General features: G+C 44.2%; 3 protein-coding genes and 1 long non-coding RNA gene across 10 annotated transcripts in view; 2 read left to right on the forward strand and 2 right to left on the reverse strand.

The window, feature by feature from the left end:
* Positions 1-11,891, reverse strand: reep6 (receptor accessory protein 6). Of its 7 annotated transcripts, none has more exons than XM_037115873.1 (8): positions 11,755-11,890; positions 10,476-10,529; positions 8,059-8,250; positions 5,049-5,142; positions 4,389-4,527; positions 3,294-3,462; positions 3,066-3,208; positions 1-538 (listed from the first exon to the last, which is right to left on the reverse strand). In XM_037115873.1, exons 3-8 carry the CDS (start codon positions 8,189-8,191, stop codon positions 527-529), a joined length of 690 nt encoding a protein of 229 aa, XP_036971768.1. In that variant the 5' UTR covers positions 8,192-8,250; positions 10,476-10,529; positions 11,755-11,890; the 3' UTR covers positions 1-526. The 7 variants fall into 7 exon arrangements, with proteins under 7 accessions (XP_036971768.1, XP_036971766.1, XP_036971765.1 ...); XM_037115871.1 differs by lacking the exon at positions 11,755-11,890 and adding an exon at positions 10,960-11,096; XM_037115870.1 differs by lacking the exon at positions 11,755-11,890 and adding an exon at positions 10,954-11,023.
* Positions 9,197-13,869, forward strand: zgc:113223 (uncharacterized protein LOC541424 homolog). The gene is made up of 8 exons (XM_037115881.1): positions 9,197-9,253; positions 10,498-10,555; positions 10,941-11,065; positions 11,188-11,262; positions 11,365-11,460; positions 11,557-11,685; positions 11,784-11,945; positions 12,216-13,869. The coding sequence occupies exons 1-8, from the start codon at positions 9,197-9,199 to the stop codon at positions 12,357-12,359; spliced, it is 846 nt and encodes a 281-aa protein (XP_036971776.1). The 3' UTR covers positions 12,360-13,869.
* The window catches only part of slc1a8a (solute carrier family 1 member 8a), a 21,217-nt gene continuing 6,595 nt past the window's right edge, over positions 9,597-24,218 (reverse strand). The window contains exons 4-13 of the mRNA XM_037115858.1: positions 23,293-23,335; positions 22,999-23,206; positions 22,671-22,770; positions 19,227-19,460; positions 18,951-19,145; positions 18,716-18,850; positions 18,390-18,492; positions 14,624-17,446; positions 10,954-11,936; positions 9,597-10,529 (exon numbers count right to left, since the gene is read on the reverse strand). Of these exons, the coding sequence (XP_036971753.1) occupies positions 17,282-17,446; positions 18,390-18,492; positions 18,716-18,850; positions 18,951-19,145; positions 19,227-19,460; positions 22,671-22,770; positions 22,999-23,206; positions 23,293-23,335 (1,183 nt within the window). The 3' untranslated portion in view covers positions 9,597-10,529; positions 10,954-11,936; positions 14,624-17,281. The remainder of the gene's footprint in view (positions 10,530-10,953; positions 11,937-14,623; positions 17,447-18,389; positions 18,493-18,715; positions 18,851-18,950; positions 19,146-19,226; positions 19,461-22,670; positions 22,771-22,998; positions 23,207-23,292; positions 23,336-24,218) is intronic.
* On the forward strand, positions 17,303-18,943 carry LOC119029204. Its single transcript, XR_005077922.1, has 4 exons — positions 17,303-17,476; positions 18,096-18,223; positions 18,427-18,522; positions 18,718-18,943. It is a non-coding gene; the product is annotated as an uncharacterized LOC119029204 (long non-coding RNA).

Genomic DNA, 24,218 nt, shown 5'->3' on the forward strand with positions numbered 1-24,218 from the left:
GTCGGGTGGTACAGGTGGGCCAGGTGGTACAGGTGGGTCAGGTGGTACAGGTGGTACAGGTGGGCCAGGTGGTGCAGGTGGGCCAGGTGGGTTAGGTGGTACAGGTGGTACAGGTGGGCCAGCTTAGAGGGTGGAGAATCTGCAGCCTGCTGAACGTGAGCTGGTGAGTTTTGAGGCAGTTTCATGTGCTTCACATCAAAGATATCGCCCCAAACATCATCAATAAATATAAAGGAATGAAATGAGAACGACAACAAACACTGCTGTAAATTCTGTCTGTCTCTCTGCAGAGTTTTGGACCGAACGGTTCTGGACTGGTGCATAAAAATCTGAGGATCTGATAGAAGAAGGAAATCAGTCTCTGACAGGAGGTCGTGCTGTCGTTGGGATCTGTGAGGAGGAAGAGGAAAACCTTCATTCTCCGCTACTCCTCCTTGCCAAGGCTCCTCCTCCTCTCAGAAACTCCTCCTCTTCACAGCTGAGGCCCCTCCTCTTCATCACTGAGGCTCCTCCTCTTCCTCTGCTGCTATCTGAAGGACTGAGAATCAGAAAATGAGGTCATCAATTATTTTGTTATTTCTTATCATTTCATCACAAATTCCTGGAAAGTCAGGAGACGAGTAATTAATTAACATTTAATAAATTATTAGTGTAACAAAGAGCAGATAAATGTATCTTCAGACAAAACTAACAATTAGTGTATAAATACTTTTTATAAAAGATTTGAGATTTCCACCTATATTTCCACATATATAGCATTTAACTAGCATATGTAGCATTTAATTAGCATTTACATATTTAATAACCGATCAACACTAATGTTTTCTGTTTCTCTTCTCAAAATAATTCTAATTACTTTTAACTTAAATGGAAAAAACAAAAGGTGTTTTGAGTCATTAGAAGGATTTTTATAATAATTATTGATCCTCCTGAGAAAACAAATGTGATGTTTCATCTTGTATTTGATCAGATCAGACTTACCGTCAGTCTACACTGACCTCATCCTGACGTTCAGACATGATCAACAGACACAACAATTAAAACCCGTAACGACTCTCTTCACATTAAACGTCTACAGCCACGACAGCTACAGAAGCCCGGAGGAGCCAGTGAGCACGCAGCTCGACCTCTGACTGGATTCAGGGAGGTTTTTGTCGTTAAGTTTGCAGGGATCACACACATTCTCTGGTCTGAAACCAAGTCGGGAAAAAAAGTTTGGCAGGAGAAAAACAACTGTGTGTTTTTGTGATTCTGATTTTGACCACGGGAGGCTGCAGCTCCACTCACAGCTGTTTCCTCTCAGCTGACTTGAGAACTGTTGAATTATCCAAGAAAAGTTCTTTCATTTTTAAACTTGGAGAATGTTTTTTTCATGTAGAAAAGAATTTTATAAAATTAAATTCACGGAGAAAAATAAAAATGTTCCAGTGTGAGTTTTTCAAGGCTCACCTGGAAAGCTGAGACACAAACTCTCCTCACATCAGTGTGGTGAGAATCAAGACTGAAAGCATGGAGGCAGCTTGTAGCGCCCCCTGCTGGAGCCCTCTGGTAACTACTGTTACATAAAACATGGGAAACACTGAAGTGCTGAACTCTTTACTGCTGAAACAGAAACATTATATCCTGCTCATATTTATCAGAACGTCACATTCTGTTGATCTGATGGCAGATTTAAAGCAACACACTCAGTCAAACACAGACGAGACAGTGATGTTACACAACAGGAAGTTGGGAGACATTAAATCTCGTGGCTTCAGCCTTGTGTGTTCAACATTAGTCTTGCAAAAACAAACCCTGAAAAAATAAAAATAATATAAAAATGTTATCTATCTAAAATAAAATGTTTTCGCCTGCTAAACGTTTTCCCTGCTGGGTTTCAAGAGAGATTTTCCTGGAAAAATAAATGTAATAAATTGATGTGATGCTCCTGAAAACGACAACTGTAGTTCACAGTTTAGACTCTGCTAGCATGAGCTGTTGGTAGCTAACTAGCAGGTGATAGAGATCAATACTGTAACATCAGCCCACTAATCAAACCCTGCTGGTTTGACTTACTCACAATCACTTCAGGACAAACGTGCTGGAATCAGCAGTTTGTGTTGTTGCTGTTGTTCTTTGTGAGATTTTAAAAGTGAGTAGATTTGTGTTAGTTTGTGGTCACAGCAGCTGATCTCTGTCAGCATGAAGCTTCTACTCTACTTCAGAGCTGCAGGTTTGGAGAGGAGGGCGTCTGAAGCTGGTCTGTCACGGAGGATCCTGTCAGCTCCATCTGCTGCCGCCCGGCAACACCAACCACAACAAGCTGCTTCACCTTTCAACCATCACAGTGCTGATGATCTACAAGGGTCACTGAGGTTCAAGCTAACTCTGTTAACACCACAGTCACAGTCTGGAAAACATTCTACTGACACCAAACCAGCTGACTTACCACACTGATTAACCCAGGAACAGCTGGAACAAGGAACAGGACAGCTCGGTTAGCAAAGAGTCCTCGTCTCTAACCTGTTCACCTCTTAACTTATATGAAGCTGCACGTCTCCCATCACGACACTGAAGGTGTTCACAGTTTTAACAGTGAACCCAGACAAGTTCAGCCACACAATCAAAGTGTTGAACAGAATAAACAATTAAATTTATGTCATGAACATGAGCAGCCGGGATCAGTGGATCTGAAATCTGAGAATAATCTTTTGCCTTGGATGAACTTTGTTGCGCCAAAGTAAAAAGTTTGTTCTTCGTCACAAACACTGAAGGAATGTGACGACAATCTGTTGTGCAGTTTGAGATATAATAACACTGGACAGAAAAATCAGCGTCTCAAAGCGGACCGCACTGACAACACTCGATATGGTCACTGAGAGACCGTCAGGATAAATCCACAAACCTCAGCTGAGAACAGACCTCAACACAGCAGCTGCTGCTCAGCTTCGAGATGCTCTACTTCTATTAGCACAGAGGGACTGACGCGTCAGCAGTCAGGGTGAGAGGGAGGAGCTGGTGCGCTGTCAGGACAGGGTTAGCTTAGCTTAGCATACAGACTAATAACAGAACTGTAGTTTCCGTACTGGTCGATCTTCGCTGGGCTCTGATGGAGCTACTTTAGCTGCTGATGTTTCTCCCGATGAACTCGGTAAACTTTTAGGTTCAGACTGAGCGCCGGATGGTCCCGGAGTCACCAGAGCTTTATTCTTCATCAGCGTGGTCAGGACTGGAGAGAGGGAAGGAAGGAATAATCAGTCAAACACTGCTTCATACTGGTGTGTAATCTGTACTGGAGCTGAACGGGTCTGGACCTTCTCTGGTGAGGTTCTCAGCAGCGTCCATGGCCTTCCCACCGAGGTTGTTCACCATGTTGTCCACCATGGCCTCGTGTCGGAGGAAGACGGGACGGACTACTTTGTTGTAGATGATCTGGGAGCCGTTCCACGATATCGGAGCCATGCACCACAACAGGAAGAGACACTGGACCACAGAGAACAGAAAGACATCGATGACTACTCAAACACTATGATACTATGATACCGAAGAACCAGTCATGACGGCTGGTTCCAGGACGGGAGACGACTGCTGTGTTGCTTCACACTCATGTTAATATGACCACTTGTTATGTTTGACAGCTCAAGATATAGAAAGATATCTGGTATTTCCTCAGTTTCTGCTCTGGCTGCTGAGCTAACATGATGCTAGCTAATACTGCTCCGGGGACTGTGGCAGGTGACTGGAGGGTCACACCTGTCAGACATTAACACAGGTGTCTTACAGCGAGCTCAGGAAGGACAGAGACCTCCGAGGAGCAGAAGGGCGCAAGTTTGCTTGATCTCGATTCGAGTCTGAATTCAGAGCGTGAGAGCAGAACCTCTCCATCCTTCTGTCCCTCTGGGTTTAAAACAAGAAGTGTCAGGAAAGTTACCACAGGTACGATTGAATTCAACAAATATTGGAACATACGAACACAATGTAGCTCATTTCAAACAGTTGCTCACTTCTTTTCATTTGTATTGTTGGTTGGAGGTCTGAGCTGGTTGCTATTTGGTTTAACATTACAATCTGTTAGCTTTAGCCTTCAGTCAGCATGTTAGCGTTAGCCTTCAGTCAGCATGTTAGCGTTAGCCTTCAGTCAACATGTTAGCGTTAGCCTTCAGTCAACATGTTAGCGTTAGCCTTCAGTCAGCATGTTAGCGATAGCCTTCAGTCAGCATGTTAGCATTAGCCTTCAGTCAGCATGTTAGCGATAGCCTTCAGTCAGCATGTTAGCGATAGCCTTCAGTCAGCATGTTAGCATTAGCCTTCAGTCAGCATGTTAGCATTAGCCTTCAGTCAGCATGTTAGCATTAGCCTTCAGTCAGTGGGTCACAATATGATGTTTTGTGATCAACTTGTTTTCTCACCTTAAAAGCGTAGTAGAACGGGAACCAGTAGAGGAAAATATCGGAGAAGAACTCGCCCAGACTGAAGACACCGTACACCACCCAATACGTCAGCCATTTTGTGTCGTCTTCTTTGCTCGCACTTTCAATGGCTTTGACTCTGCAGATAAAAGTAGAAACAAGCTGTCAGCATGTGTCAATTGAGCTGCAGATCACTGACAAATTCATTTATCTGTTAAATACCAGTAGAACTATCGTTGAAGTGCAAGAGACACGTTGGTGTAGTTTAGTGGCGGACTTCCAGCTCAGCACCAGAACACATTCGCATAGTTCTCCTTGAACCGACCAGAAACCATAAGAGTCCATGAAGACAATCTACAACATGGAGCCTCGGGAACACTGTAGTCAGTCCACTGAGCCCGACAAAGTGTCAGGTCAGAGGGTTTGATCAAAGAATTCAGAAGAAGTTCTGTCAGACCAGAGAAACGGGTCAGGCAGGCTGACCGTTCTCTGCTTCCTGTTTCATGCAGTACAAACGTTCCTTCAGTGCTGCTGATCGTTTCGGAGTCTCAGGAGAGATTCCGAGTTGTTCCGGTCTCTCAGTGTTGGACAAACTTGCGTCCATCTGCCAGGGGAAGGAAACACAATGAGCAGTTCTGTGGCTTATTAAAACACACTCACGAGTAATAGGCCGGATAGACGAAACCGATCAGGTTGCAGACGAGGGAGGCACCATATCCATACACCAGGTAGAGTCCAGTCAGGGAGATGGCACCTGGACGAGACACACGGGAGACAGACGGATGAAGGTGCCTTTAAAAACACAGCTTGTATTTAAATGAATGATGTTCAGATCTCACTCAGACGTCACGTCGTCACACAGATCGACATACAAAGACCTCTATCATCTAAACGCTTCACTCAGTGTAGAAATCTACAATCTTCCCTTCTGGATTTAAAGTTTATCTGATTCCTGACAGATCGATGCTTTTATTCTTTTAATCCATTGCTGCAGGTCAGAACAATACAAAGTTCTGAAGGCCCAAAGTGCAGGAGTCTGAAAAGTGTCAGAAGGTCCATGTCTGGTGGCTTTGGTTCCAAACATGCAAACTCCTGTTTTTACTTTACTAACTGGACATTTCCAGATAAAACGGACCATCAGAACAACGACGTGGCGCCGTCACTGCGCTGACGAACACGTCCGTCTGAACTGAAGACATCATTCACACTTTCATTTCATTAGTGTTTCAACAGACTCTTCTTCTGGTCCAGTCGCGTGATTATATTCTTCACATTTCAACTTCTGAATGTCTTTTTGTGCTGCAGGTCTCATTTCACACGAACACGCTCAGATCTGATCTGTTAAAACAGCTTCATGACACAAATATTGTCAGGAGGTGACGAAACAGACGGAGCTGAATCACTTTGGAATAAATACTTCTGCTCACTCAGGTCATGAAGACACAGATAGACTTTTACATTTAAGTGCATCAACTAAACAACAACGTTTATTCTCACACAGATTGACTGGAAAAATTTCTAGTCAAAATATCTCGTTATGATAAAAAGACACAATAAAAACTGAGCTCAGATGAGAAACTTGTTTCTGGACTGTTTTAACTCATTACAAGCTGGAAACCTGTTCACAGTTTTTGTTCCTGTTAACTTTGAAACAGCATTTTCCAGTTTTCACTGACTGACAACATGAACACTGAACCCTCAGTCGAGTTTTCTACTGTTATTTAAACACGACGACTCAAAGATGGAAACAGAGGAAAATACATGTGAGATTTTACTGAGTGTTTGATGAGAAACTCATCAGTCTGTCTTTATATCACAGCAGACAAACATTAGACACTTCAGCATTATTAAAATCAGTTCACTACAGATAACAACAGATGTTCTGACAGCGGCCATGATGGGAAATCAGACCAGGGTTCTGATCAAACTGCAGACGGAAGAACAAACGTTTCTGACCCGCCACAAATCCAAACAACCATCCAACACATCGATCAGCAACAACTGGAGAGAAATTTATCTCAAATCTAAAATGAGTAAAACTGGGCTCAACTGCAGCCTTCAGACGGTCGTCAGAGGAGCAGAACCAGACGAATCAGAAACCATCAAACCACAGCAGACTTCCCTGCTGGAAAAAAACAGTAAAGACCAGCACCAAAACCAGGACCAAAACCAGGACCAAAACCAGCACCAAAACCAGCACCAAAACCAGCACCAAAACCAGGACCAAAACACAACATTTGCCGTTTTAACCAGCAGGGTTCAAGACAACAGCTCAGTTCATCTGATCGTATGTTGACGGTCTGAACACACACACACACACACACACACACACACACACACACACACACACACACACACACACACACACACACCTGCAGCGGACACTGAGCTCAGACAGGAAGTTGTGTAAAGCGTGTCCTACCTCTGATCAGCTTACGTTGCGGTTCACACATGGAGGCCGCTCTGCTGTCTCTGCTGTCTCTGTGATAATCTGCTTTAACTGGACCGAGTGGGGGACACTGTGCACCAGGCACTACAGTGACATCACAGCAGAGTTACTGATCCACTGTATGAGCGGCAGCCTCGTATGAATGGACCCTGTTCACTGTTCACTGCATGTCGTCTGCAGGGGGACACATACAACCCCTGAACCAGGATCAGCTCAGTGTTACAGGTTGTTTCATCAGACACGCAGGTTTGATTCTTCTTTGAACCTGCAGCACGAACAAGAATCCACCCACTGAGCAATGTCAGAGGAGTCGAAGGCTTCAGAAACACAAAGTGGCTTTTGTTTTTTTAAATACCAAAAAATAAATAATAATAAAAAATTCACACCATGGTGTCTTTTCTACCCAGCTAACAGGACGGCTAACGTTAGCTGCTAAACCAGCAGACGCAACTGTCCAGCAGCAGCTAAACTTCATAAACCAGCTCAGCTCTGGATTCCCTGTCGTCAAACTGACGGGCTGGTCTCAGAGTTTGTGTTTGGTCTCGACTTCGGCCCGGTACTGTTCACTTCTCACTGTTCCCTGAAGAAACTGGATCAGTTCACAGAGACAAAGTTCCTCCTAATGTTTTGTCTCTGTGAAGCACCTGCCTGGTCTCATGTGTGATTGGTGCTTTATACACCAGCTTGCCTGTCTATAGATAAACCAGCTGGCCTCAGCTGACTGGGCAGCTTAATCTGAACACGTCCAGATCGTTGATCGATCAGGTATAAATATCATCACTGTATGAAGTATTTCAAAAAGCTGCATCCACATGCAGAAGTCCCGGAGCAACATGATCATGTTTCATGTTGTGTCACCTGATGACACCATGTAGTGTACAATGAGTTCATCAGAGCCTGTATGATGAAATCATCTACATGCTGATTGATTTATTCATTGATTGACTGATTAATCAATTGATAGATTTATGAATTTTTGCAGAACAGAGAAAATTCACGGCAGCACAAACGCTGACCCAGAAACAGTTCACAGGTTGGTGTTTGCAGACAGCAGCTGCTCTCTGTGGCCGTTCACAGGAGGATTAACTGAATCCTCTTCAGTTCGGCACTAACATGCAACAGGAAGGTAAAACTGTGCTGAATATAAAGACGCTGATGACAGAATCATCCAGAGACTTTCTATCATGAAGCCAGCAGAGTGACCAGCAGCAGCTCACATACCCCCCGCAATGATCTTCTTCCTGATCCCCGTCTTCTCCTCCATCTTCCCCAGAAAGTCCGTCACCACGTTCTTCTCATTCAGGAACTTGTCCACTCGGTCTCTGATGGACGAGAAGATGTCCAGCAGGCCCATGGTCCTCAATCAGGTCCTCAATCAGGTCCTCACACAACAGAGGAGGCGGATGAAATGACCTGCAGCACAGAGGGAAACACAGCAGAGTGTAATCCTCCAACTGACAACAGTCTGCTTTAATGGGGGGAGGAGGAGGAGGAGGAGGAGGAGGAGGAGGAGGAGGAGGAGGAGGAGGAGGAGGAGGGCAAACACAAAAATTCAACATGTCCTCCAAACAAACTAGAAAACTGTGTTGAGCAGCAGACAGACAGTCAGAGAGCAGCTGGTGATCCGAGCCGAGCGTTCAGCAGCTAAAGAGACGGACGTTTCCTTCAGGAGGGGTGGAGACCAAAAACAGAGCTAAAAGAGAGAGAAAACACCATCTGATCAATCAACCAATCAGATCAACAGATGGAGAGCACTGCCACCAGAGGAGCCAGTCAGTGGAGAGAAGAGTGACAACATGTTTTCTGTGTCTTTCTTTTTCCTCTTTACTGAAATAAACTCCAGTTCTGATAGAACGGATGCTACAGCAGCCACGCTAACGTCAAACAGTTACACCTAAACCACGCCCACAGCTGACAGTAGATCTCTGGTGGATGCTGATTGGTTCAACGGTTCAACTGTGTGTTCAGACACAAGCACAGAGCTGCACGTCTGCCGAGAGTTCACTTGTCACTTCAAACTGTTGATTTTCTTGCGTGGAGCAGATTTACATGAAGTCTCCTGATACAGTTCCTGATCCTCAGAGGATGAACCATTTTGATCATTGTCATTACCTGATGAGAAAATACGGAGAATAAAATGAGTTAAAAATAAAAACAGTTAAAGAAGTAAATACTGTAGAAGTGATGTTTTCCAGAGAAGCTGAGCTGTGATGAGGTCTGACAGCGTCGACATGCAGCAGCAGACGGAGGAATGTATCCTGCAGGCCGACACACGTCTCCTCCTGCCGCCATGTGAGCAGATAACAAACCTCCAGACTTTCACTGCAGCCTGACAGAAGGACAGTCCTGCTGAGAGGAGATGAGAGGATACCGAACCATCAAGTACACTTTATTCATCTTCTGCTACTTCTTCTGGGTGAGTCGGGACTCTCTGACCATCAGATGACACTTTCACAGAGATGTTAGTTCACATTGTTAAACCTGTTGCACGATGTGGTTCCGCTGCCAGAGATTTCAACACCTCAGTCACTGAACAACACGACGGTCTGAGTGCAAAACACTGTTCTGTGACAAACTTTAACGTCTAGATTATCAAAAGAAACGCTTCAATTAGGAGTTAATACGCAACAAAGTCTTTTATTAACAGACGTTATGTTTTATTTGATGGCCACAGATGTCACCACCTGAACACCATGTTGTGACACTGGTTCTCTTCATGCTTAGTTTTTAGTGTAAAGAAATCTGAACATGTCCGTGTGCAGATTTTTTTAATGGAGGTTTATTTCTATCAGGAGCTAAAGTTCAATTTTGAGAGAGTCGATCAGGATTAAAAGAAATGAAGTCAGAATTATAAGAAAGAAAGTCAGACGAGTCAAATTTACATCCAAATGTGGCACAAATTTCATCTGTATGTGATTTAAAGCCTGTTTTCTATCTAACGCAGCAGACGTGTCACAGCTTCCAGCAGGTCGCCCTCAGACTCAAAACAAAGTCAACACGCCCACATGAAACTAGTATCTCAGGTCCTCAGAGAGACACAATCAGCAAACTCTGGTTTCTTTTCCTGTTGATCTCAAAGTCAGAGAACAAACTCTTTCATTTCACCCTGCTGCATTTTGGTTTTTTTTTTGTTTTTTTAAATTGTAAATGTTGACATGTTGTTATAAAATTATAATTCTATCTATTCATCTATCGTATCATTGTAATAAATATCTGATCTGATCACACTGACTGAACACGACTAGTTGGACTCTATCATCCAGAACTCCTCTGGCAGAACTGGACTTCCATCATTTAACAATGATTATGGAAACAGGTCACTGACATGTAACTCACAGACAAAGAGACATTATAACTTTACATTCCTCAGACTTTTCTTGGAAGTGGTTCTGTGCACTGACAGCGTCTTGTTCTGTGGGTCAGCACATCGTCAAGTTCAGTATTTCATCTTCTCACCTGTACCTGTAGAGACACGCCTGCACCGACACAGTTTCAGCACAGTGTTGTCGTCCTAATGCAGAGTTATTGACATCAAGTCAAGGATGTGTTAAGCCTAGCTTAGCACAAAGACTGGAGGCAGGTGGGAGCTGTTAGCCTCACTTCATAAAAAGAGAACCTTCTGTCTGCTTCATCATCACCTGTGACTCTGTGACTCTGCAGGTTGTGAGCGCCGTCCTCACAGCAGTGGGGATCTATGCAAAGATCGCCAAGGAGAAAGGTTGGTCAGAAACTAAACCGACTGAGCGAATATAAACTAATAAAACTTATAAACATATAAACTAATATGTGAATGTTTATGTGGGATATTTTATCTATCTGGTGTGTGTGTGAGATCTTATAATAACAATCTGATAACATTCCTGAGGATGAGTCTGAAAAAGTTGATCAGACATGTTTTAACTTTTACTCACTGATACATTTGAAGGCAACAATTCAACTCTGTGTGTGTGTGTGTGTGCGTGTGTGTGTGTGTGTGTGCGTGCGTGCGTGCGTGCGTGTGTGTGTGTGTGTGTGTGCGTGCGTGTGCGTGTGTGTGCGTGTGTGTGTGTGCGTGTGTGTGCGTGTGTGTGTGTGTGCGTGTGCGTGTGTGTGCGTGCGTTCAGATGTGGTCGACACCCTGACATTGGATCCAGCTCTGCTGTTGATCATCGTCGGCTCCGTGATGTTTCTCATCACGTTCCTCGGCTGTTTCGGGGCGCTACGTAACGCCACCTGCCTGCTGAAGACGGTATGATTGATCGCTGATCAGTTGATCACTGAGCTCTGATATCTCCAGGGTTCAGTGTTACATGTTGATTGATCGATGCTGCCGAGCTCTGACTGTTCAGGTCATGTGTTTGGTTCCTGTAGTTTCTGGGGATCCTGACGGCCATCCTCCTCCTGCAGATCGCTGCTGGAGTTGTGGGATATCTCTTCACTGACAAGGTGACCTCACACTGATGACATCAGCAAACATAAAAGAAATGTAGACATCACTTCCTGCAGCCGGGTGACTTTCTCTGAACCAATGATGCTGTTTTTGTTCAGGTGATGGAGAGGACGGAGAAGCTGATGACGAAGGCCATTGTCCTCTACAGGGAGGACCAGGACCTGGAGAACGCCATCGACTTCATCCAGAAGAAGGTGAAGAAGCAGCAGAGTGATCCGTGTCTGAGATGACCCGGTGACGGAGGACCGTCGGGCTTGTTGGTGCTGTACTGATGGTTCGCTGTGTTTCAGTTTCAGTGCTGTGGAGTGGAGAGCTACAAGGACTGGTCCCACAACGTCTACTTCAAGTGTTCAGACACCAACCCCAGCCTGGAGGCCTGTGGAGTTCCCTTCTCCTGCTGTGTGCAACTACAGAACCAGGTCAGAACCAAAACTACGTTCTGCTGATCACTTCCATTCACAAAGAAAAGGGCCATAAACATTTCTCACTTCTCAGTGGCGTGTTGTTTCCTCTGCAGACGGTGCTGAACACCATGTGTGGTTACGGGATGCAGCAGCTGGAGGAGCGTTCGGCCCGTCAGGACGTCTTCACCATCGGCTGCCTGGAGAAAATCGCCTCATGGGCCAAAAACAACCTGCTGCTGGTCGCCGGGCTGACCGCCGGCCTGCTGCTGCTCGAGGTAAAGATGGAAAAAGCAACAACATCAGCACAGATTTCAGAACCTCTGTCAACAGTTACATCTGGAGCTGAGTTCAGTGTTTTATCAATACTGAAGCAGAACCAGAATGGAACCACCCTTCTGTTAAACAGCAGCTTTGAATTCTTGAGTGAAGTTGTCATGTTGTTTTAACATAAACAGGCTTCGGTTGCCATGAACATCTGAACAGTGACTCATCAGCTGGATGACAGAGAACAACAGGATCAGCTGATCGGTCTCATGTGTTTGCAGGTCTGTATGATCAGTCTGGCTGCTGCTCAGATCTCCAGGATCAACAAAGTCCAACAACAGAGGAAAGAAATCTCACACAGAGGCACTTCAGAAAGAAAGGACAGCTACTGGTATCCTCCGTTTGCAGATTTTGATGACGAATAAAATCAACTTGTGAGAGCTGTGAAGAAACAGCCGACTGTTCACACTGTGAACTTAACACTCGTGTATCTGAGGCTCTCACAGTGAACAGGCGCTGAACTACCTCATTAATACATCATGTTTGTGTTGAAGTGATTTTAAAAGAAAGTCGGTGTTCATCGTGAACACTGAACAGAGCTTCAGCTTCATGATCAGTGACTGAACACAATGTGAAAAGATTTATTTTTAAGAAAACTTCACTTTTTCTTTTTTAATAGTCTGTCTTTTATTTACTCTTGTTAGTCTGGGGGTTTTACTTGTCAAATTAAATTGTTAGTTTATTAGTTTATTAGTATTAGTATTAGTTAGTTAGATGTTGTCAAATTGATGTATTAAATCAGACGAGTTGCTCTTTAAATAATAAAGACCAGAATACAACCAATAAACACTCTCCAGAAACAGAATTAATACAAATCTCTATAAATATTCATGATGTTTCTTCCCTGTTTTGTAAATCTGCCCTCACATCAGTACAGTGATCTGCTGCTGCCCCCTGCAGGCTGCACAGTGAACTACATCAGACAACAACACACCTCACAGGTACAGGTGACATCCTGTTGTCCTGTTAACTTCAGTGTTAACACCACAGTGTACAAATTATCTGTTACAAGTGCTTTAAAACGTACTTTAGTAAAGTATGACAGTAAAAGCATCAAAATAAACTTAAGTAAGAAAATTTTAAGAACTAATTTTGCAGAATTGACCAATTCAGAATAATGTATCCTAATTATTGATGCATTAATTTGTGCATCACCTGTATAATTGTTATATTCTACACATTGATAATAACTGTCATATTGAAGTAACTGAAGCTGCTGTAATGGAGAAAAATGTACAAAGTCAGGAGGATAAGGAAATACTTCAGTAAGTGTTCAAACAGAATTGTGGTGTTACTGTTAACACTTGGCCTGCCCGGGTCCCCAAGTCTATTTAGTCCCAGCCTCTTTATTCAGTGTGTTCAACTAAAAACTCTTTTACATCGTTATCATTTTGAAGCTGAACATGACGACAGCCTGAGGATTTCCATAATCGTCCTTGAGGAGAGAAACTGTTAGCATGTGAAGTCAGGAGACCCCCAGTAAGCCTGATAATCTCTGTTGTTCCTCCCTCACTCCATAAATCTTCATTGTGACTTTAATCTGTGGTGGAGGATTATCACCTGAAGCACCTGTGGCTGCGTGCAGCCGCAGGGATTCAGTCCCGTGCGCCCTCACGCTCGCTTTATTGGATTAATGACGGCAGCTCTGGTGAGTGTGTTAATAATAGCAGCAGGAGCAAAGTGACGCCTCCATCGTGTTTCCTCTGCTGTTACTGACGGAGCAGTGGCCACACATCATGTCTGCTTCTCTGTTTGTTCACAGCTTAAAGTCATCAACTACAGAGTTAATCTGCCATCTTGACAGAACTGCTTCTTCCTTCACACTAACCTGAGCTCAACACATCCTCACTCGTCTGCTGAACACTGATCCTCTCATCTCACTCTTAGAAACAAAGTCAAGGTCAATTTACAGTCTTTTAAAAAAAACTGACTGATTTTCTGTTAAAGCAACAGACTGTAAGAAAAGTTCACTGGTTAAAAGTAAATTGTATTGTACTAAATATTTACTTGATAATCAAAACTCCAATTATTAAATGTAATTCAGTATTAAAAGTATAATTATACATATAATCTATGCAATCTTGTTTGCTGTAGAAACTATGAGTCCAGTATCTGATATCTGATCAGATATTCAGGATGTTTCTTATTATCTGAATTAGTGTTTTTTATTATTATTATTATTATTATTATTATTATTATTATTATTATTATTATTATCATTATTATCATCATCATCATCATTATTATTATTATCATTAAATGACAGCCAGTAAAATAAATTAAAGTGCAACACAATCCTCTGACTCACTGGATGTTTAGGATGTTTAACAGAACTCAAAGATTTAAGAACCTCAGAACTGAGTACTTGATTACATTCCACTGTTCCACAGCAGATCCACAATGTGTTTAACCTAGCTAACATTAGCATTGTTTCAACAAGAGAAACCATTTAAACAAAACTGTGTTTTGTGAACTAGCTGTCAGAAGCTTGTACTGTGTTAACAGAGCTACACCTGCATCTGACAGCTGCAGGTGAGGAGCTGAGCACAAACATGCTAACAGTGGTTAGCCACAGCTTCTCTCCAAAGCTAGCTCTGTAAAACAGCTAACACAGGCTGTGATCACTCACCCAGCGTGAAGCTCTGCGCGGAAATGAGAGACCGCCTTCAGTTTGAGTTAACTAAGAAGTCAGACAGCGGCTGAGATGAGATGAAGCCTTTCCTGTGATTATATACAGTCACACAACAGGTAGTGCCTCCTGTGCTACAGCTCGACCTCTACTCGTTTGAGAATCGCAGGCTACTAGCTCGCAGTTAGCTAACGTTAGCCCCGCAGCAGCTTCTGTCAGCCGGACATTTTACCTGCGCGCACACCTGTCTCCTCCAGCCAACCTGTGTCACATACACACACCTGCACCATCGGCCGGGTCCATTACAGGCCAGCGGGACAAGAAGAGCGGAGGGAGAACAGTGTCAAAATGGCGGGACGGCTCGCATTGTTCCGTCCGAGAAGGAGGAGACCGACCGTTTGGACCCAGTTTGAACCGTGGCACCATTCACACATGATTATTATTTTTAAGATAATTTTCCAAATTGAGAAAGTTTCAGTCATAAAACTGAAGAAATATTAGACTGAAAATACGTCATTTCTTTACAGCACCGAAGCCCCGCCCCCTCTGGTCCCCCATGGACCTTATTGATAAAACCAGACATATATAAATATATGTTCACATGTCTATGGATAAAACCTCTCTGTGGTGGTGAATGGAGAGATTAATCATTTAATGATCATGTTTGATTTGTGTCATTAAGGTTTTTTTCTGAAATAAGGTCCCATGAGAAAGGGGCGTGGCTTCAGCTCCCTGTGGGAGGATCAGCTGTTTGTTTGTGACAGTTTCCACCTGGTTCCAGTCTTGATGCTAAGCCAGGCTAAACACATCCTGGATCTCGCTGAGCACTGTAAACACAGGATCACAGGGAGAATATTAACAGTGTTTATTTTCAAATACAAATAAACAATAATTACACATAATCCAAAAACACATCATATAAAAAACAACAGCAGAAGTATGTGCAGTACATGATGGAGTGTGATTGTGTGGTGCTTGTCCGGCTGACGTGGTGTGTTGGCAGAGGAACGTTGAGGTTCGTGGATTAAAACAGCGACAGAGTGATCAGTGAGATTAAGGCAGGTCTACTGAAAACACACAACTAGCTGATCAGAGAGAAGTTCAAGGGGCACTTCACCAACAAGATAAAAAAAACATTTGTTATAAGTGAGCTCATGTCTTCCATGTCTTCCAGCCACTTAACTACAGATCATGTAACATACACATCGTGTGACATTAACAGAGAATTTGAATCCATCCTGAACAAATCAGATCATCTTCAAGAACTCCTGTTGGTTTGAGTTTTTTAAGCTCTCTGTGAAAATCAACTTGACACTTTCTGCAGATAAATGATCAAATCTAATGTAATGAACTGTGTGTATTTGTCATCATCTCAGAAACATGTCAGATGCTTGATTGGCAAGAGAACGACTTATCGTGGAGAAGACGTTCAGTTCTGTGACTCCTCACACGATCAGTTCATCACTGGAAGGTAACATAATCCATTCTGAGCTTTTTGTAGACCGACAAGAGGCATGAGACAAACTGAACCAGAGCTAGCATCTGTTCACGTTAGCTGCATTGACATTGGTCAAATTCCCATAATCCCTACAGCACTTTGTTTACTTTGCAACGATCAAGTAAAAACAACAACAAGAAGAAAATAATGCACGTGGACTTCAAATGAAGCCAGTTAGAACGCATGCCAGCATGCTGTCAAATACAAACAGAAGAGGAAGAAGAAGAGTGAGTCTGCAGGATGAAGAGCACTTGGATTTGGATTGGACGGATTACCCTTTAACCCTTCAACCAGTCTGAGCACAGGAGAGAGTGAGCACCAGCCAATCAAATGCAGAGTTCAGTCGAAGGTTTGTTACAAAGAAACACCTGAGAGAGTGAAACCTGTGGAGGGAAGTGTTTCAGAACCAACAGCAGCACGAAGACGCTCGTCCAAGATAAACCACATAAAACTGTCTGTGGACTTTTCAGGATGCAGATGTTTGAGATCCAAACTGATCAGTGTTGATTTTACTGCAGAGTTATTAAATTCACCCAGCGTGATCCGACGTGGTTCCTTAAACCGTCTCTGTTATCTTTTGAAAAACAGTCCAGATTTGGCAGATTTCTGAGTGCTTTAAAGTCTGAATGCTGACGGGCAGGTGATGATCCAGGTGCTGCTGGTTTCCTTGTTGCAGCTCATGAACAGCTGACATTTTAATCAATGATAAAGTCTAAAAACTCTCTTATTACTTTGAACCAGCAGATGATGTAACTTCCTCTCTGCAGGTTCTGAGAAGTGTTCAGACCAGATGAGGAACCTGCAGGTTCTCCCAGGATTCATATACCCATAATCCTCTGGTGCAGATCAGCCTCCTGTTCATCACGTTTTTTGGCGTCAGTCTTTGATATTGAGTGAAATCCTCCTCTTTTTGATCCAGGCTGTCTTGCTAGTTTGTGTTGATGTTCTTCATTACAAAGATGTCGTGGTCGCCAGTGAGTGTCAGAAGAAGCTCCTGTCCAAACGTCCTGGTGCTGATGTGAAACTGAGCCTGGACTCTGCTGCTCGCTGTCCCGTCCTGTTCAGAAGAAGATTCGAGTTCTGTTTCCACAGAGTCCATCTCTTCTCCACGCTCCATCTGACCCGACTCTCCCGGACTCGAGCCGCTCTGTTCGGACCGGTCACACCTGACAGATGTTGTAGTAGACGGTGTGTGCGTTCCTCTCGCTCACTGAGTCGCCCATCGCCTCGAACATGCAGTCTTTGTGAGTGTGCATCTCCGTCATCGGCACGTCGACGCTGTGGGAGTTGTTGTGAGGAGTCTGCGTACCGTAAGACGGAACCGGCTGGAGGGGAAACAGACGGATCATTAGCAGGTTTACAGATTGCTGCATCAGAACCAAAGATGCCAGAAAAAAGCTGAATATGTGATCAGATACTTTATCAGTTTATACATAAATGTATAACAAGAGTAGAATTTAAGTACATTTAATATCAGATACTTTAGAGAAGTAATCCTAAATGTGCCCAACAGTCATACTTGAGTAAAAGTAAAGATATTGCATGAAAATATTACTTGGTAATAGTGAGAGTGACTCATATGAATAGTACTTGAGCAAAAGTCTTAGAGGAGCTGATATTACATGCACTTAAGTATCAAGAGTAATTTCTGATAGCTAAAGTAGCTAAAGTAATCAGATAAAAGGTAGTGAAGTGAAAAGTACAATATTTAGGAGTGGAAGTATAAAGTAGCAGCTGGTACTCTCTGACTGAAGCATTTCTGGACTCCTGGAGTGACGAGGAGCTTCGTTTCTATGATCATGAAGTGGATTTATGGATTTATGAACTTTTGTTTGATAGTTATTTTCTCAGACAGAATCCAACAACAATAATCAGCTGCTCGGTGCTTTAAAGGTTCATCTACAGGTGTTAATGCTGCTGAATCAACAGGTGTGTCTATGTTGGTTATTAATGTTGTTTTCTACCCGGCAACAGGCCCACAGAGGGGGCGGGGCTTGACAGAGACTCAGTAGGATCATGATGAGGGTCTGAGCTCTAATCTGGTGAACACACTCTGCTGTGATCCGATGAAACCAGCGGGCCTGATGAAGAACTGCTCACAGGTGTGATGCTGAACGTTAAACAATAGGATTTTTGGTTTGGGACACAAAATGTTCTCTAATTATTCTGACAGGAAAATAGATGTTGAGATAGACAAAATCACAAGGCATTCATTTGAAAACTAAATTACGACGCAGGAAATTATTTGGACAAACTCCTGTTTTTTACCTTTCCTTCTCCGCTGAGGGGGAAATCTTTCCGACAGAGGTGAGCGATGATTCCAGCTGCCAGAGCGTCGCCCAGGACGTTGATCATGGTCCGAAACCTGTCGCTGCAGAGACGGAGAGGCCGAGGAGACACTGTGAGACCAGAACTACAGCTGCTGAAGTATTAGTCCTCGTGGTCTCTCAGCAGCTGATCGTGTTGGTTACGTATCGTATGAAATCACAATGTTACAGTACTTTCTAGGAAATTATGCTACAAGATATTTGTTACTTTGCAGATTCAAACTTAAGATACAAAACAATGTCTACATCATTAGCACTGTCACTTACAGGATCCAGTCGATGGCCACGATGAGCGTGATGTCATCTGGCGGCAGGCCCACTGATGTCAGTACGATCACCATGGTAACCAGACCGGCCTGAGGAATCCCTGCTGCACCGATGCTAGCAGCTGTAGCTGTGATGCTGCAAGACAGAGAAACACGCATGAGGACGACAGAAGAAGAAGCAGAGTTTACTGGGCCGCTATCTAGCTGCTCCTTTTCTTCTGTTGGTGACGGTTTACCTGATGGTGACCAGCTGTCCAAAGTCCAGCTCATAGTCATTGATCTGAGCAATAAAGATGGCCGCCACTGCCTCGTACAGCGCCGTGCCGTCCATGTTGATGGTGGCGCCCACAGGGAGGACGAAGCGGGCGATCTGTCGGTCAACGTGGCAGTTTTCCAACAAACACTTCATGGTGATGGGCAGCGTGGCAGAGCTGAGATGACATTAAGATAAAATCAGAACATGAACACACCAACAGAAATCCAGCAGGTTACAGCAGGACCGCCTGACTGACCTGGAGGAGGTGGCCAAGGCGATCACCATGGCCTGCAGCAGCCCTCGGATGTAGGAGAAGGGGTTCTTCTTGGTGAGGATAAAGTAGAACAGCGGGAGGAGGATGAGTCCGTGGACGAAGAGGCCAGCGAGCACGGTGATGCCGTACCAGCCCAGCTTCTTCCCCAGCGTGCTCGGGTCCTGCATGTCCAGGATCTTTCCTGCCACCAGGAAGATGATTCCGAATGGAAAGTACCTGAGAGGACAAACAGACATCCTAATGATGAATCTGTTCTCACGGTGGCACCAGAGGACACATCATGGAGTCACAAAACATCAGGAGTTCATCCTCCGAGGAGCAGGAATATGTTCTGTAGACTTCATCTTCGTTTGTTTAGACGTTAATCAAACATTTAGTTATCGTCCTCTGGGGATCCTGAACATCCACTACATTTTTCACAGAAATCCAGTCGATGATTTGTTGTGTACCAAAGAGTTGATCGTGATGTTTTTTTTGTCTGAGGATCATTTTAGCTCAATGAAGGTACTAGAGGACGTCGTCTGGGGACCATGAATATCCAGAGCAATAGAGTATCCATGTTATGACTCAGCACATAAAAAGAAAACCTCTTACATGTCTTTTAAACTGAAACTTGATTTGAGAACTCATTATTTCCTGGAAATCTATAATAGCTTGTTTTCACAGACACGTGTATCTGTGAGTTAACCTGCTGAAAATCTTCTCTGAGTGTCAATAAAGCTTCAACACAACTGTTAAACACTGAAGTCAGACTTTAAATTGTGTGATTACATTATTAATGTTTGGATTTCTGCAGCAGCTCTTACCTCCAACTGCCTTTTAAGAGAAGTTAACAGCTAAAACTGATTTGAACAAATGGCTGAGTGTTAATCTACTCTGACAATCAACACTTCTTCAGCCTCATGCTAACATCAGCGTATACAAAGTTAAGTTCAGTAAGCTAATGGTAGCTGCTGCAGTTTGACTCAATCTGACAGATTTAAATCTGCATTTATTAACACAACATAACTCAAATTATGAAACAATATGCTGATGAAAAACTGAGTGAATATCGTGTTATGTCTACGTAACATGTTAGCTTAGCATAATAATATTTCATTGTAAACCACATGGATTGGGAGTTCTGCATGCAAACAGAAATATAACCAACACCCACATTCACAAAGATTCAGCTTTTGCATCTTTAAAATAAAAATGGAACCTACACTATATTACCAAAAGTATTCGCTCACCTGCCTTTACTCATTCTATGAACTGAAGTGCCATCCCATTCCTAACTCATAGAATTCAATATGATGTCGGTCCACCTTTTGCAGCTATTACAGCTTCAACTCTTCTGGGAAGACTGTCCACAAGGTTGAGGAGAGTGTTTATAGGAATTTTTGACCATTCTTCCAAAAGCGCATTGGTGAGGTCACACACTGATGTTGGTCGAGAAGGCCTGGCTCTCAGTCTCCGCTCTAATTCATCCCAAAGGTGTTCTATCGGGTTCAGGTCAGGACTCTGTGCAGGCCAGTCAAGTTCATCCACACCAGACTCTGTCATCCACGTCTTTATGGACCTTGCTTTGTGCACTGGTGCACAGTCATGTTGGAAGAGGAAGGGGCCCGCTCCAAACTGTTCCCACAAGGTTGGGAGCATTGAATTGTCCAAAATGTTTTGGTATCCTGAAGCATTCAATGTTCCTTTCACTGGAACTAAGGGGCCAAGCCCAGCTCCTGAAAAACAACCCCATACCATAATTCCTCCTCCACCAAATTTCACAGTTGGCACAATGCAATCTGAAATGTACCGTTCTCCTGGCAACCTCCAAACCCAGACTCGTCCATCAGATTGCCAGATGGAAAAGCGTGATTCATCACTCCAGAGAACGCGTCTCCACTGCTCTAGAGGCCAGTGACGGCGTGCTTTACACCATTGCATCCGACGCCTTGCATTGCACTTGGTGACGTGTGGCTTGGCTGCAGCTGCTCGGCCATGGAAACCCATTCCATGAAGCTCTCTGCGTACTGTACTTGGGCTAATCTGAAGGTCACATGAAGTTTGTAGCTCTCTAGCAATTGACTGTGCAGAAAGTCGGCGACCTCTTTGCACTATGCGCTTCAGCATCCGCTGACCCCTCTCCGTCACTTTACGTGGCCTACCACTTCGTGGCTGAGTTGCTGTTGTTCCCAAACGCTTCCATTTTGTTATAATAGAGCTGACAGTTGACTGTGGAATATTTAGGAGCGAGGAAATTTCACGACTGGATTTGTTGCACAAGTGGCATCCTATGACAGTTCCACGCTGGAATTCACTGAGCTCCTGAGAGCGGCCCATTCTTTCACAAATGTCTTGTTTCACAGTCTGCATGCCTGAGTGCTTGAATTTATACACCTGGGGCCAGGCCAAGTGATTAGAACACCTGATTCTGATCATTTGAATGGGTGAGCGAATACTTTTGGTAATATAGTGTATGTTAGCTTGTGATGCTACAGTAACTTACTAGAGGTGCTTCCTGGCAACACATGTGAAGTGCTGCAACCTTATTTAGTAAATCCCTCATTTATAACTCGTTAGTATTCACTTGGTGATTGAAGAGCTGCAGCAGCTCAGGCCAGAACCTCCAGCAGAGCAACGTCAAACAGGTGGAGCTCTGAGGGCGACGGGTTACCAAACCAAAGGTCCAGGAACAATTCTTATTAATTATTAATTAATGCTAACAAGAGACGTGACTAAAAAATCAAACCAGAATATTTACAGGCCGTGTAGGTTTAGCAGTAGCAGTTTTAAGGGGCAGCTGATCTGAACGTGGCCAGTGTTCAGGTCGTTGGTCTCTGGATGTCTCTGCTGTTTTAATCTGCTCATGTGCTGCAGCACGATGATGTCACAGCCGGCACGTTCCTTCAGCTGATCACCTAACAGGTCATCAGGTCAGACCAACAGAACCAGATCACTCAGCAGTGACTGAGACCGTTGTGACACAATAATAACTGATAAACCAGAACCGCCAGTCCGTCCTTTAGTTAACACGAACCACATTCAGTTCAGATGAGCCCAAACAAACCAAACTGAACAGGCAAACGGACCAGAGCTCGTTTTAACTGGGTCTCTGTCTCAGTTAAAACAAGCTTTGCTCCATCCTTCAAAAAGCATCACTAGAGGCCCAGGTGCTGGTCCCATCCAGAAGCTGGTTCTGGTCAGACCTCCAGTCTGCTGTGAACGGTGTTTCTATACAACTGTCCACTCAACGAAAGCTGCATCTTCTCAGAGCAGTCGCCTCTGATCATGTACACGTGGCAGAAGTGAAGTTAAAGTCATTAAACTAATGTAACAAAGCCCTCAAATTACTTCCATGTTCCTGCTGTGGACCCATGTGTTCAGTACTGGTACTGTCAGTACACGATGTACTGGACAGAACATTCAGCTAGTGTTTGTAGTTCTCACCAGACGGCGGCGTTGATGATCTTCATGACGCACTCGTTGATACACTGACAGACGTTGACCAGAGGAGCTCCTCGCTCTCCCATCCTGCCCAGCAGCAGACCTGCAGACCACACGACAGCGTTACAACAGAAACAGTCTGTGGTGACCGAACCGGGCCAGGAAACCAGGTGAGGAAGTCCAGAATGCAAAGGATTATGGGTAGAAGACTGAGAGACACATCTGACTGCTGAACAAACATGATCAATGAAAACCTGTCAGATTCAGAGACGTAAACTTCAGGACTTGATCATTATTGATCGTATCGATCAGCAGACGCCTTCCTGCTCACCCATGGTGGCAGAGAAGATGACGATGCCGAGGACGTTCATCTGCTGGCTGCTGCCGGGACTCGTCTTGTACATGATCTCCGGAGGCGGGGTCAGCTCCAGGTACACCGTCCGACCTTTAGGGTCGCTGTCATCTGGGACCACATAGACAAAGTTGGGCTGGATGGTTCTGGTCGGGACTTTGAGGATGGGAATCAGGTCTGTTTTGTACTGAAGAAACACAGTCGGCTTGTTAGTGGAAGGGACGTTTGGTGAATTGTGAAAGAGAAGAGTTAGATGAGTGTTGCTTGTCTCACCTGCTGAAACGTGGCCTCGATGAGATTGGAGGGAACCATGTTCCTGTGGAGGGAAACAGACCCATCAGAACCCAACACAGAACCCATCAGCTGAGTTTAAAGGTCTGTGTTCTGTTCAAACACTGAACGCATCAAAGCGCTCATATTCACAAACTGAATCTTTAAATGAGTTGGACTGCATGGACAGGTTTGTGAAAACACTGTGGGCGGCGCCTGCTCAGGCTGACCAATCAGAGCAGTCACTCAGAGGGTGAATAGAGGAGCTGCAGCACTGGACTGGACTGATTTTATAGCATTAAAGCATCTGGAAGTGGAAATCTGCCTCTACAGCCTGAAAACATGAGACCGTTCAGTTTCCAGCAGAACGATCAGAACAGACGTTTATCTCACAAAATGTTCTGATCAACATTATCTGATCAATCCAGAAGTTTCAGCACTTCAACCACAGCAGCACTCTGAGCCGTCAGATCATCTCCTCCTGCCTCCATTTGTTTGTATTTCTCTCTGACGTTTGTACATCCGGCTGGTTTCAGCCGACCGTGACCTGCAACACATTTATACCATCTCTATATAAAATATATACAGAGTTCAAAAGTCTGAGACCACGTTCAAAATCTCTAATATAGTCACATCAAGTTGTCAGAAAGTTAAATAAATCAGAAGTGTAGAACTGTTCTGATCGTCGCGGGTCTTTCTGAGCAGTGCCGGGACTCTAAAACACTTCACAGGATCTGGATCAGTACCCGACACTCTGGACCGAGCAGAGGAACGTCCAGCAGCTGATTCTAATGTTTCTGACAGATCACAACACAACACATCACACTTGCTGCCAGTTTGTATCGATGAAGTACGGAGGCCCTGACAGGACAACACTGCACACAGACAACAGGCGCTGCGTGATGTGACGCTGGACCGCAGGAAGGTAA

This window comes from Acanthopagrus latus, chromosome 11, assembly GCF_904848185.1.
Source record: "Acanthopagrus latus isolate v.2019 chromosome 11, fAcaLat1.1, whole genome shotgun sequence".
In the NCBI taxonomy this organism is placed as follows: domain Eukaryota; kingdom Metazoa; phylum Chordata; class Actinopteri; order Spariformes; family Sparidae; genus Acanthopagrus; species Acanthopagrus latus.